At 49.8% G+C, this 13915-nt stretch overlaps 1 protein-coding gene across 2 annotated transcripts in view; it reads left to right on the top strand.

Annotated features, from left to right (window-relative positions):
- The window catches only part of TYW2 (tRNA wybutosine-synthesizing protein 2), a 174289-nt gene that overhangs the window by 16437 nt on the left and 143937 nt on the right, over positions 1–13915 (top strand). For both annotated transcript variants that reach the window (XM_085607740.1, XM_085607741.1), the window contains exon 3: positions 6449–6617. In XM_085607740.1, the coding sequence (XP_085463866.1) occupies positions 6449–6617 (169 nt within the window). The remainder of the gene's footprint in view (positions 1–6448; positions 6618–13915) is intronic.

The following is a 13915-nucleotide window of genomic DNA, read 5'->3' on the forward strand; positions in this document are numbered from 1 at the left end:
GCCTCGCAGAGCAGCGCATGTGCGCCGCCTCTAGGCTCGACCTAAAAACCAGCATTGCAGCTAGCTAAGATGTTGGCACTAACCTTGCCTCGTGTGTAATTTCCAGGTAGGCCTGCCTGCATCTCCCATTTCCTATATGTGAATGCGCAGACCACATTTAAAAGAAATTAAAACGGTAGTCCCATCGACTGTGTGCTCTTCGGTGAATGATTGGCCATGGCTGTTCTTTCGTCTGCAGAGTCCTTCCATGCACCTGCTTGGCTGTTCCTTCAGCATGACCAGAACAAGGAAGTATGGAATTTGTGAGGAGTCCTTTTTAACGTTGAGTCTCTGGCCAAAAATCAAATGACCTTCCCTTCCTGCACTGTGAACCCACGCTAAGTGCTGCTGCCCAGAAGATCACAGTTGCTGCCAGTGTGCGGGGGAAGAGGAGGATACAAATTTTATAATATGCAAAAAATGAAAGTTAAATACGCAGACCTGCTTCACGTCTCTCATTGAGCTAGCGAAGAACATTGCAGCATGCCATCTCAGCGGCCATACCTATGAAAATCAAACCATAATCACCATCATTGCATAGCAGCTTTTGTTTCTTTGGCCCATGAGGCAGTGATTGGCTTACTTCCAACTATCCTTACTGCTGTGCGGTCACAAATAGAAGCAGGCTTTGCTCCATCGAGAATATCAACAAGGTGAGGAGCAGAGGTGTGATGCTCGAACGTTTAGCAATGCCCTGCTATTACTTTCTACATGCTTCTGGAGGGGGTTCAGGGCTCTGTATGCTGTTGCACCTGAGGGCCAGGCTAATGAGGGATTAAGCTAATGGGCCAGTTATCTGCCCCAGAGCTGCTGCTCCTTCCGTCTCATTCTTACCTTTCAACCCAACTCTCCAGTCCCGTCCCCCCACTTGGCCACAGGCTCGTCACTAACCCCCTCCCAGCCCAATCTCTTCACTAACCCCTTGCATATAACAGGCCGCTAATAGCCTCACTGTCTCTTCCTGTGTGTCAGCCTCCCCAGCTGCACATCACCGGCCTATGCAGGGCTCACTCCTTACGTCTAGGAACACACCACCATTGCACTGATATGCTATACAACCACACTTCCCTATATATCTCTCAACTCTGCAATACTCCACAATCTCTTCCCTTTTCCCTCGTTTTGTCCCTCCCCTCCACTTTATGTGATGACTTATTTGTGTTATATCTTCCTCCTCGAAAAAATGTTTTCGAATAATGTTTCAAGTCTTGGTCCACATGTAGGATACATGGCATTACAACATTGTTCTACCAATGACTAATGCAGCTGCTTGACCCTATTCAAAATAGCTGACTATGTATTGCCCATGTGTGTGTTGTTTAAATGCTAAGAAAAAAAGAAGAAAAAAAGCAGTCTGATGTAGGTTTCAGTCCACCGTGACAATGCGCTACATGCCCTAAAGTGTTCCTTGAGTGACTGAGCAGTGACTCACCAACTGTCAAGCAGTGGTGCAGCAGAGACCATTCCACAGCCAACACTCAGTCCCACCGAGGCATATCAAAGGTGCATTCTGAATTGTGTAATTGACCCAATACTGCTCCAATGAAAACATGCCAGATTCTAAGGCGGTGGCCCTGATAAAGGTTCCAGAAACATTCACATTTTCCTGGTCCTCCAAGGCAGACTTTGAAGCCAATCAGTACAGTGAATGCAATATGGCTATAGCTTGCTCCTTCTCCAGTGGCCAGTTCTGAATAGTTGGACATTGACCATGAATTATCAGAGGCATACGCAAGGCGGCCTGACTTCGAACTCTCCAGGCATTGTCCTGCCTTGTATGCCGTTGGACTTCTGAAGCTTTTTACAGCATCCCTTATTCATAATCTGAATTCAAGCAAATTAAATCATGGATGTAGGAAGGTGGACTATTGTGTGGGGGGATTAGACATCATCATGTTATACTATCACACTACTTCAAAGATGGTCCTTGGATTCACACTAATAAATCCTTCGCTCAGTCCTGGTAGAGTGGCAAAAAGAAGTCGTCAGGCTTTACTAGATGAACATGTATTAAGCATTTCAGAGCACCAACGTGAATGATAATTAACGCAATTTATAAACAAAGTGTGTTTTTATCTTAATTTAGTCATTGAAACAAAAAGAATAGCATACATATAACTAGAGTTATGGATTTTAGAGGCTATTTTGAATCGGTGCAGAATTATAAATAGAAAATATAACATTGCGGTCAATGGTAAAAACCACAAGCGCCAATCGGTCACTTGCAAGTTGAGTTACGTGGAACTCTTAATGGGCTACGGTCATGCGGGCCCCTCGACCAGGCCACAACAGTCCGTTTAATTTTACCTAGCCTGTGGAGTCACAGTGCCGAGTTGTCCCGGCTGTCCGTTGGGCTGAGCGGGAGATGCGGGGATGCTGTTTTTACCGCTTACACTTTACTGCAACAAAACAAAAAGCAAAAACAGAACAGATTTACAGCTGCTGACATTGGATGCAGATTACACAGTATTCCCTGTAAAGTCCTTATCCTCAATCGCAATCCCCTGCTCGTCGTCTCCTCCTGACATTGTTGCTCTAAGATTTACCTCCTCCCTGCTGTTCGACTCCCAGCTGCCCCTCCCCCCTCCTTAATTGGTTCAACCCCAAGACAACGTGCACTCTGAGGTTATCTCAGGACTCGTGGACTACCTCAATGCTGCTCCGTACACTTGGACTGGCGAACTTATATGCTTAATACTGCTTATTGTAGGAATCTTGCTCAAAAACTGTTGTGAAGTGCTCCGATACCCTCGGGTCAGGCTAGTGCTATATAAAACTCCTTAATAAATAAAAGTATCCCTCTTTTGCTTTGGTGCTGTCGGCAAAGTCCTGTTGTCAGCGACACAAGTCTCTTCTTGGTCCTTCCTTGATTCAAGTTGTTCAGATCTGATGTTCTGGTGTCAGGAGGATCCCTTAAATCTTAGATTTAGGGGAGTTAGAGGTGTTGGATCTAGTAGCCAATGGCTACTTCTCAGATGTGTTGTACCATTGTTGTGTCATTAAACATACCCTCTTTTGGCCAGGGACATGTATGTTTTGGGTGGCTTTAAAACACTTCAAGTTATATTGTTGTAATTTTCTCAGATCATGTGGAAAAGTTTTTTGCATATGCGCTAAGGGAGTGTCCATGATCATTCGTGTTTCTAGTGCTTTTTTGCAATCTAATTTTTTATCTATCTGGACAAATATTATTACTCTTTTTAAATGACTTACAAGTATTTAACAAAAGAACAAACCAACGGGAAAATTCTAAATTATGTGATACACATTTAGAACATCCGTTTTTGTCTTACAAAGTATGCGAGGTGCATCAAAATTTCAGTTTTGTTTTACCAAGTTTTAGATGTACATTAAAACATCAGGTTTTGTCTCACCAAGTATGCAAAGCACATTAAAACTTCCAATTATGTTTTAGCAATTATGCGATGCAAATTAAAACATCAGCTCTTAGTCTTACCGTTTATGTGGTGCACATCACAACATGCAGTTCTGTCTCTATCAATTATGCCATGCACATTAAAATGCCATCTTTAGTCTCTTCCAATTATACAATATTACACAACAAACCTCCTACTGTGACCATGTTTCATTCATACACGCACACTCACCTTTGGCATAAAATATATGATTGCTTCTACTTCTTCAAAACGATAATCGATGTTTCCTCTTCTACCTGGTAAATGCAACTAGCAACTCCTGGCCCCTTCCTCCGAACTTGAGAGGAGATTCCCTTTGAACCATGCGTCTTTGAGACCCTAGAGTGACTTCTGGACATTAGGTCCCAGTGCAGTAATTTGAGTGTTCAGATTGTACCTGCAGGTAAAGTTTAGCGACACCAGCTTTTCAGCTGTCCCTCTGTGTCAAGCAGTGGAACACACATTGGTTACTTTATATTGGGGATCCCAGGTTAACTAGTTTTGTAGACACCTTAACTGTTGTGCAACACGTTAACAATACACAATTTCGCATGCGGTACCCTTCTGTTTCTTACAACCATCTTTAGCATTACCAAGAAAAAACACATCCGTATTTAAACCAGGATTGTATTCCGCTCTGTCCTCCAAAATCTTCCCCAACCCCTGTTCACAGGTAGAACTTCAGAGGAAGTCTGTGTCTGCTTACCCCACCAAAAAGTGCGCAATCTTCCGGTATCAGCAGTCAGTGGGGGCAAAAAGGGATCTTCTAGGCTTGTTCGCCAACTGTTGTAGGATGACCATCACAATGAAAAAAATGACACAAACTGCTCTTGGCAATGCAAAGACAGTTCTTTACTGACTGTCGTGACAGGGAGAAAGTCCCTCCTTCGCACGCAGGCAGGCTGCTGGTCTCTCTCAAATTGGTGCTTCACGGGCAGCTCTTTTTATACACATCTTTCACAATACATTATTTCAAACAGTGAATAATAATTGACTTGTAGGTTTATAGATTTAAGATGGAAAAACACTCAAGGACCTGTGATCCCATAACCCCCAAATCTGACCTAATCCTCTGCACATTCTTTATTGCACTTCCAACAATGCATAACAAATGAAGCATTCACCTGCTTGTGAATGCATGTGTATTTGCGATAAATGTAATTTAAGTGGAGTGTGTGCTTTTATCATTGTGCTTTTAAGTCCTCTGTTTGTTCTAAGCTAATTTAATTTTCCTGCACCCATTTATAATCCGGTTACAATCTGTTAGGGAACATGGAGTGTGTGCCAGTGATCTTGCGTGCTAATCTCATAAATATCCTCCTGCTTTCTAAAAACGAGTTGGGCTTTCACTGAAACCTTTTCAAGGTACTTATGTTATTGTGTCCACATGTAAAGCTTTCACCTTACTCAAGACAATGTTAGTTGCACTGCCCCATCCGGGGTGGTGTCCCTCTATGCGCACAGCGCTATGAGGTAACGAAGTTACCAGTCTTCACAAGCATAAATTGAATCAAAGGTTCATTTATTCATGATGAAAAATATGTTTGCCATATTGTAAACTTCATGTGTTGAGTCACAACGATATCAACGGATATCCTCTATGCATTTCGGGTAAAAACCCTTCGTCAGGAGGAATCCTATAACAGAAATAGGAGATCATGTTGCTAGCCCCCTTAAAGATTCAATAATTAAACAAACCATGCAAATGAGTGTATGACATATCCCTTCCATAAAAGATCAAAATTAAAATATGGAAACACGTAATTATATGGCGTTACTCAAAAGAGTATCCTGAAAGGTAGCAGTGCTGCGGTAAATAATAAGGCGAAGTGAAACATAGTGATGGTGAACTTTAAAAAATAGAGCGCGAGTGAAATTAGATGGTAAAAAACACTGCGTGTGAAATTATGTGATGCTACAGTGAGTTCAACACATAAACGAAATAATCAAGCGTTATGCAGGTAGTGCGGAATGAACCGGGATCAAATACTAGTGCACGAGTGAAGTATTAATAGTTAAAAATACGCGTGTGAAGTTGTGCGTATAAAACGCTGAGGTGGGTTCAGCACGTAAAGAAAGTGCTCGAGCGCTATAATCAAGCTAATAACCGAAACAAGATCAAAAGAACCAAAGTTAGAGAGGAAAGTTACCTCGATTCGTTGGTTAAACGGGCATGGTGAAAGTGTGCCGATCCGGAAGGCCGTGGATTACAAAGGTCGCCATGTTAAATAGAGAAATAAGTGATTGACAGAAAAAGAGGTCTCAAAGTGCGGCGACCATCTTAGAGACGCGAAGTGTGTTAGTTGTTGTGCTACTGTTTATTAATGAATGTGAAAAACGAACCAAAGTAAAAAACGAGGAGCGACCCCTGACCTAGGTTCAGGGGTCGCTCCTCTAGCAGCACGCAAATTACCTGCAAAAGATTCAACGAGACTTTGACAAACAATTGGTGTGCGTGATATCTATCTTTTGACCTTACTCAAGACGGCAGATGAAGAAGAGTGAATAAATAGGTGAAAGACAAAGCATGATTATACTGATGGGTCGATTGTTGAAAGGATGGATGTATATTTGAAATGATGGATGGAAAAACAGTATAGATCTAGCGGTGAGTAGATGGAAAGTTGAAGGGATGTACAGTTAGATGGGTGAATAGTTAGAAGGATAGATTGAATGAGCAGAAGGAATGGATGAAAGGAACTCTTTTAAGGAGGGTCAGGTAGCTCACTTAGCGTGCTGGGTATGATTAGAGAGCTGTCCTAAGTAAGAGGTACTTTCGTTTTCTAGCAACTCCCTTGATAATGAGGTTGGTGAAGTTGTTTGGTCAAATAGTCTTTAAAAGAAGTTATATGAGATACTCGTTAAGCAGTCACTCTCTCACATGCTTATAAAATATAGTTGATTTTGTAAACTGCTAATAGATAATAATAGACCACTGTGGCATGTTTAAAGAATATAGGGTTCTGAAAACTATTCTCTCGTTCTCTCTTCAGGGAATATTTGGAGGGATGTGGTGTCCTGGCGAGCAATTACAGGGTGCAGAAACAACCGGGTGGCATGGTGGCTGTTCCTGTGCTGGAAGAGAAACTGACTGAGTCAATCTTGCTGGAACTCCAAGATAGCGTAGCTCCTGGAAGTACTTGTGCTGTCACACAGATCAAGGTATTGATCATAATGTACTGTAACATATATTTAGATCTTACTAGCCATGTGTGGGGCACTGAAGTGCTTGCCCGCACGGGTAGCATACTAAACGGGTGAGGTGCGTTTTTTGGAAGGGTGTCCTTGTTTTGATTTATTGTGGAAAGCATTTCTATGTTTGTGATGACAACTGATATGTGCTTATTATGGAATGCAGTGCTTTGCGGTGTTATGAATCCGTAGGTGTGAGAGATAGACACCCAGTTGTTGGTTAGTAGTCCGCTGGCAGCCCTGATCAGCTCTGAAAGTCAACCTATGGAGTCCTGGTATTTTACTGTCCACCTTGATGGTTAACGTATAGTGTCATCTATTCGGAGGTTCTGTGGACCTAAGCAGGCATTGGGGGGAGGGCAGGGGAGGAGGTGGGGTCAGCGATCTGCCATAATAGGCTGCATTACAAATTTCCTTTCTGTGAATACCATTAGATGATGTCAAGAAGGCATGTGGACCTGAGCGGGCATAGGCGGGAGGCATGGGGACCGAGATCCCATGTCATTAGATGTCAAGGAAGCATTACATGCCTGTCCAAATGGGGGGTGGGGTGATTACTTTCAATGGACTCATACTGAGCCTGGATTATAGATGAGGCCTGTAGCAGATCTGCCCATATGTGATACAAGAGAGCCATGTGTCTAAGTGTATTTCCTTCCAACCAGTTTTAGTTTACAAATGGAGTGATTTAGAGGTTGAGCTTTCAAAATAAGCATGTTGTACTGGTACAATACAGTTTTTAGCCTAGTATCGCATAGAAAGCAGTGGAATTATTCTTGTGCCGTGCAACAGAGGAGAGCACTACTACTCATTCCTCGTTTACAGGTGCATTCTTAAACTGTGCACCCTGCATAGACCCCTGCTTGTGCAGTAGTCACAATCACAAGTGGTGTGATAAACATTGCACCTCCAGATTTCCCCCCTTTTACATTTCAGGAGTCCAACCTACTAAAATTTACTGAGGAAGATACCAGGGCATAACATATTGTATCAATAGCGAAAAAGGCCTAGTGCGTCATCGCGCGCCAGTTTTAAAGCTGCACTGCTAATCAGTCGTCACAATAAACACTGTAGTAATCCTTCGTAATCATCATTATGATCAGTTTTTATGCCATAGTTTTTTTTTTTTTTTTTTTTTTTTTTTTTGAAACCGTTTATTGCAGTTTATAGAAGTTACAGGTATGGGCCTACAACCACACGGCCGGCCGCTAGAGCATCAAAAGCATATTACATACATACAGCAAAAAATTTTCTCAGCGGTGCACAGTAAGAAAACAGGAGTGATCAATGGTGCAGGTCTCCAAGCTCCATGCCCACAGTACGGTTCCATTTTATTAATACAAAACAACATAAACAAACCACAACCGCAAGGCAACCCTCGATACAAAGTGACAACACGTGCTCCATAAGTGGGGGATCCACACCAGCAGCAAAATTCTGAAGAGGGGGACGGGAGTAGATCAGGGACTGGGGGACCGCGCGCCCGCGGCCAAGGGAGGGGCGCCATCTAGGGAGACGGAGCCGGCGAGGCCGCCGGTAGCAGCGGCGGCTCACAAATACCCCCGCGGTAGGCGTTCCAGGGGCCCCAGAGTTTCATCCACGCCCCAGGCTTACCCCTCGCCACATACACCACCTTTTCACGAAACATACACCAATCCATATGCTCTTTCCAGGCCGACACCGCAGGGGGCCTCTGGGATCCCCACAATTGGGCAATATCACGCTTGGCTATCATGTATCCCAGAGTCACCCACCGCGCCTGCGGGACCGAGTAGTCATTTGGTTCCCAGACATTCAGCAAGCATCTCCTCGCTTCAGGCAGCAGCGTGACACGCGTAACCATTCGTAGAACCTCATGCACACCACGCCAGAATCGCTCCACCTTCGGGCACTCCCACAGTATATGCATGAAAGTCGCCAACGCACCACAGCCACGCTTACACATTCCATCACCGGCAAAACCCATACGTAAAAGCCTTGGCCCCGTCACGTAGACCCGGTGAAGGATCTTGAGCTGGACGAAACGAAGGCGAGCCGGGATGGCCACCTCTTTCGGAGAGGCCACCGCGGAAATCCAATCCTCGTCGTCCAGCTCCAGCCCGTCGGCAACCCAAGCCTTGCGGAGACTAGTCAGCAGACACGATCTATCGTTAATCAATTTTTTGTATATGAGGGAGATCGTGCTGTCCGGGACATGGCCATCTAGCACTCTGTCCTCCAGGGGGGAAGACTCCGGAATGGATGCAACATCCGGAAAGACGGAGCCCAGCGCATGGCGGACCTGTATGTATCGAAAGTACTCACTGCCCTGCAGCTGAAACTCCGCCTGCAGCGTCTCAAAAGTTTTGAATCCCCCCCTCGTCCAGAGATCTCCCACCGTGCTGATTCCGATCGTGTCCCACTTCTCGAAGCCCTTCGACGTCCACAGGGAGCCCAACCTCTCAGATGCATACAGCGGAGACGCTCGGGTCAAACGGTCCTTCCACCCCATAGCTGCATTAGCCGCGTGCCAGACACGCACCATGACACGCGTCGGTCCCGTCAAACGGGAGTCGGGCGCGCCAGAGTAGAGCGCTCGATTATAATCGCCACCGGGCAGAAGCGTCCTGTCCATCTCGAATGCCGGGTTCAAGGCGGGCCCGTAAAGGCCATGATTAATTGCAGCTAGTTGGGAGGCCCAGTAATACCGTTTGATGTCCGGGAGGGCGACCCCTCCGTCGTACCACGGGAGCGTCAATTTAGCCAGAGCAATACGCGGCCTCCCGTCCCAGAACAGGCGCCGCTGGAGGCCCTCCACCTCGCGAAAGTAGCGTGCCGGAACCAAGTCCATGGTATTCTGGAGGGCGTAGAGGAAGCGCGGCAGGGACATCATTTTAAATAAAGCCGCTCGGCCGAGCGGCGAGAGCGGCAGACGCCGCCAGCGCACCACGTCCTCCCTCAGACGCTGGAGGGGGGGCAGCAAGTTCCGCTCATAGCGGGCCTCCGGGTCAAGAGTGATATATATACCCAGGTACCGGAAACCCTGGGAGGCAATCTGGATCGGACAGTCCCGTGGCAGGATCGGGGCCTCCCCGAAGAGCACATAGACACAGGATTTCGCCCAGTTGATGACCAGGCCTGAGTTGCGACCGAAGGAGCGCAAAACATCAACCAGGACGATCAGTGACTTGCGCGGGGAGGCGAGATACAAAAGGATATCGTCAGCATAGAGAGACACGCGGTCCTCATGCTCGGGGGTCCAGCGGAGACCACGGATAGAAGGGTGCCACCGCAGCCACTCCGCCAGGGGCTCCATGGCCAAGGCGAACAGGAGAGGCGACAGGGGACAACCCTGTCGCGTGCCCCGCCCCAGCGCGAACGGGGCAGATACTCGCCCATTCACCACCACCTGCGCCAACGGGCCCGAATATAGCAATTTGACCCAGCTGACGAAACCCGGGCCGAACCCAAACTTCGCCAGCATCGCCCAAATATATGGCCATTCGAGCGTATCAAACGCCATGGTGGCGTCCAAGGACGCCAAGATGGCCGGCTCCCGCACAAACGGGACACGCGCGAGCACCCCGTGCAAGCGCCGCAGATTAAGCGCCGTGTTGCGGTGTGGTATAAAGCCCGATTGGTCTTGGTGGACCAAATCGCCCACCACGCCAACCAACCGGTTGGCCAACACCTTGGCGAGGATTTTGGGCTCCGCGTTCAAAAGCGAAATCGGCCTATAGGATGTGACCCGTTCACGGGGCTTCCCCTCCTTGTGGATCACCACAATTGTAGCCAGACGCTGGTCCGGCGGGAGGGAGCCCCGCGAGTGGGCCGCAAGGAACATCGCGCGCAGGTGGGGCGCCAACACATCCGGGCGCAACTTGTATAGCTCAATGGGAATACCATTGGGGCCCATGGCCTTGCCGGATGCAACCGAGCGAATAGCCGAGGCAATTTCGTCCGAGGTGGGAGGGGCGTCCAGCGAATCCCTGTCCTCCACCGTAAGGGAGGGCAGTGCGATGTCCCGAAGCAAGGCATGGGAATCTTCCTCCGAGCAGGGAGAAACCGGGGAGTAGACTTCGCGGAAATAATCCGCGAAGCAGGAGACAATGGCTTCCGGCTCGGTGACGCACACACCATCCACGCTCTCAATCAAAGGCACCACGCGGCTCGCTCTCTCCCTCTTGTCCAACCACGCAATCAATTTGCCAGCCTTGTCACCCACATCATACAATCGCCCCTGCTGCTCTCTACTGAGGCCCCTGGCCGCCTCCGTGACGAGGGCTCGATAGGCCGCCTGCTTTAAATGCAAAACATGCAACTTGGCGTCTGTTACCCCGCTCCCCAGGTCACCCTCCAGTTCTGCAATCTCGGCCTCAACCCGGGTCACCTCCTCCCGCTCGCGCCGCCGGGCATTGGAAATAAAGGAGAGGGCCTCCCCTCTAAGAACCACCTTGAAAGCCTCCCACAGGGAGATGGCAGACGGGACCGACCCCACATTCTCATCGAAATAGCGCTGTAAGGATTTGATCAAGTCGGCACGAATGGTGGGGTCGCGCAAATACCATGCATTGATCGGGGCCACTCTGCCATCCCCCCTCGGGAAGACATCGAAATGCAACAACAATGGGGAGTGGTCTGAGATACCCCGTGCCAAATGGCGCACCTCCCCCACCCTCCCTGCATGGGCCGCCGGGACAAGGATGTAATCAAGCCGCGAGAGGCTACCATGGGCCCCCGAGTGGAAGGTGTACTGTTGCAATACGGGATGCTTTAAGCGCCAGCAATCCACCAGGCCCAGCGTGTCTAACAGGCCGGGCAGCCACGCCTGTGCCCGGGGGAGGTCCCTAGGGGGATGGCGATCCATAGACCCAGAGGCAACCGCGTTAAAGTCCCCTCCAACCACCAACAGGCCACCCGGAAGGTCCAGAAGGAGGCGCCCCAGGTCCGCAAATGTAGTGGCTTGTAACCCAGGCGGGACGTACACTGATATAAAGATAAACACTCTACCCTCCATTCGTCCCACCAGAACAGTGTAACGTCCCCTCTCATCATGGCGCACCTCATCAATCTCCAACGGGAGCGAGTTCTTGACCATAATACCCACCCCCCGCGAGCCCGAAGTGAAGCCGGAGTGGGCCACCAAACGATATCCCCGCCGATTCATTGCATGAAAGGTGTTACCTATAAGGTGTGTCTCCTGCAAGAAGACAACATCCGGTGAGATACGTTTTAAATACTGCAGGACCACACCACGTTTAATCCTATCCCCCAGGCCGTTAACATTCCATGACAACACAATCAAATCCCTACCCCCCATGATACGTCAAAACAATCGGTCGCCCCCCACCGAGCATCTTAAAAACAACAAAACAGTTGCGGGTTTGCCTTGCGGTGTTAACAAACAACACACCCCCCCCACCCCCCGGTCCCAACAGAACTCCCCCCTCCCTGCACCCCTGCATGAGCCCAGACAGCCCCCCCAAAGTGCAGTGTGCCTGTCGCCCCATAGCTAAGTACTAACTAGTCCCCCAGAGGAGGAGGGAAGCCCCCAGCAGACCCCACCCGACCTCCATGGGAGGGGAACATACGAAAGCAATATATGTTAAAGGAGTAATATCCCGAGCAAGGCCTCTACAGTCACCCCTCAATTCTGATCCGGCGGGCCCTCCCCGCCAGCCGCGCCCCCCCCACCCCGATCTCCAGGCAAAGTATCTAACCAGTCTCCAGCCGCCTCGGGCCGGTCGAAGAAGTGCGTACGGCCATCCACCTCCACCCTCAGCTTAGCCGGAAAGAGCATTGAGTACTTGAGGTTTAGGTCCCTTAGGCGACGTTTAATACCGAGAAAGCTCTGTCGCTGCTTCTGGACCGCCGGAGTAAAGTCTGGGTAGAAGTGTACATCCATGTTGTCCAGCCTGACCGGTCCCTGTTGCCTGGAGGTCTGGAGGACGGCGTCTCTGTCCCGGAAATTAAAAATCCGGGCAATAATAGGCCGCGGCGGGGCACCGGTCTTAGGGCGGCCCCCAGGGACCCGGTGGGCACGCTCCACCGCAAAAAGCTTACTCAGCCCCCGGGGCTGGAGATGGGTCAGGATCAGTTCTTCCACAAAGAGATCTGCCGCCTCCGCCTCTCGGCCCTCCGGCACTCCAATAATGCGAACATTGTTCCTCCGGGCCCGACCCTCGGAATCCTCCAGTCGCCGGTCCATCAGGGCGCTCGCCTGGCCAAGCCGGCGCACCTCCTTCTGGAGGGCCACCACGTCCGTCGTGAGGCTCGTTGTGGTGTGGGCCAGGGAGTCAACTCGGTCGTTCGTTTTTGACAAGTCTGCCCTCACAAGGCCCACATCCACCAGGACCGAGTCAATTTTTTGCGCCAAGGTATCGAAACGCTGGTCCACCGAGGCCTTCATCTCTGCGATGGCGCCCATGACGTCCCGGAGGGTCAGATCCACCGGTTGGGCAGGTGCCTCCGTCGGGCCCACCAGGGAGGACCGCGCTGTCTCCGGAGAACCCTTCTGGAACGTATAGCGATCCATACTATTGGCCTGGTGCGCCGTGCCACGGCGGGTTGTCTTCATCTTCGCCCGGTCGCCATCTTGTTTGGTGGACATGCTGGCCCTTACACCGTCGTGCCAAGATCTCCAATCGGGCCGCCACACCAAATCACGGGTGCCAGGTGGGGGGACGGGGGCGACCACCGGGCAGCGGGTCAACCCACCGCCGGCGGGTCAGCCGGGCACCTGGACAAGGCAACACCACCGCACCCCGCTCCGCAGCCCGACCCCGCCTGAGGCAAGGAGGGCGCAAAAGCGAAAGTGAAAGTGCGGGGTATGCGAGTCGCTCAGCCCCGCTCGCCGTTGTTATTCACTTCGTCCCCGGATCGCCCCACTACTCCAATCCGGGGGGCCGGCGAGGAGAAGGCCGCAACCTTCAATCGACGCTCCCACCGGTGTTCGGGGTCCGATTCGAGCCCAAAGAACGGGCGGCGCCTCAGCTCGGGTTCGCCGACACAGTCCCCTCAACAAGGACAGGATATCGCCAGGATTAATTCAGGAGGTCGCGGAGGTCCTCGGGAGCCTCGCACCTACGCGGCCATCTTGGTTGCGCGCTAGGCTCCTCCCCCCTATGCCATAGTTTTAAAGTTCAGATGCAGGCAATGAGATTTGAAGCCTTTTAGTGCTCCAAGAATGCCCATCCGGGCTTTTTCCAACAGCTTGGTATATCACATATAACTTTAAGTAACCAAATTCAGTGTCCACCCAAAGCATTTCGGGCTTAAAGCCCTTTGTC

This window comes from Triturus cristatus, chromosome 5_2, assembly GCF_964204655.1.
Source record: "Triturus cristatus chromosome 5_2, aTriCri1.1, whole genome shotgun sequence".
NCBI lineage: Eukaryota > Metazoa > Chordata > Amphibia > Caudata > Salamandridae > Triturus > Triturus cristatus.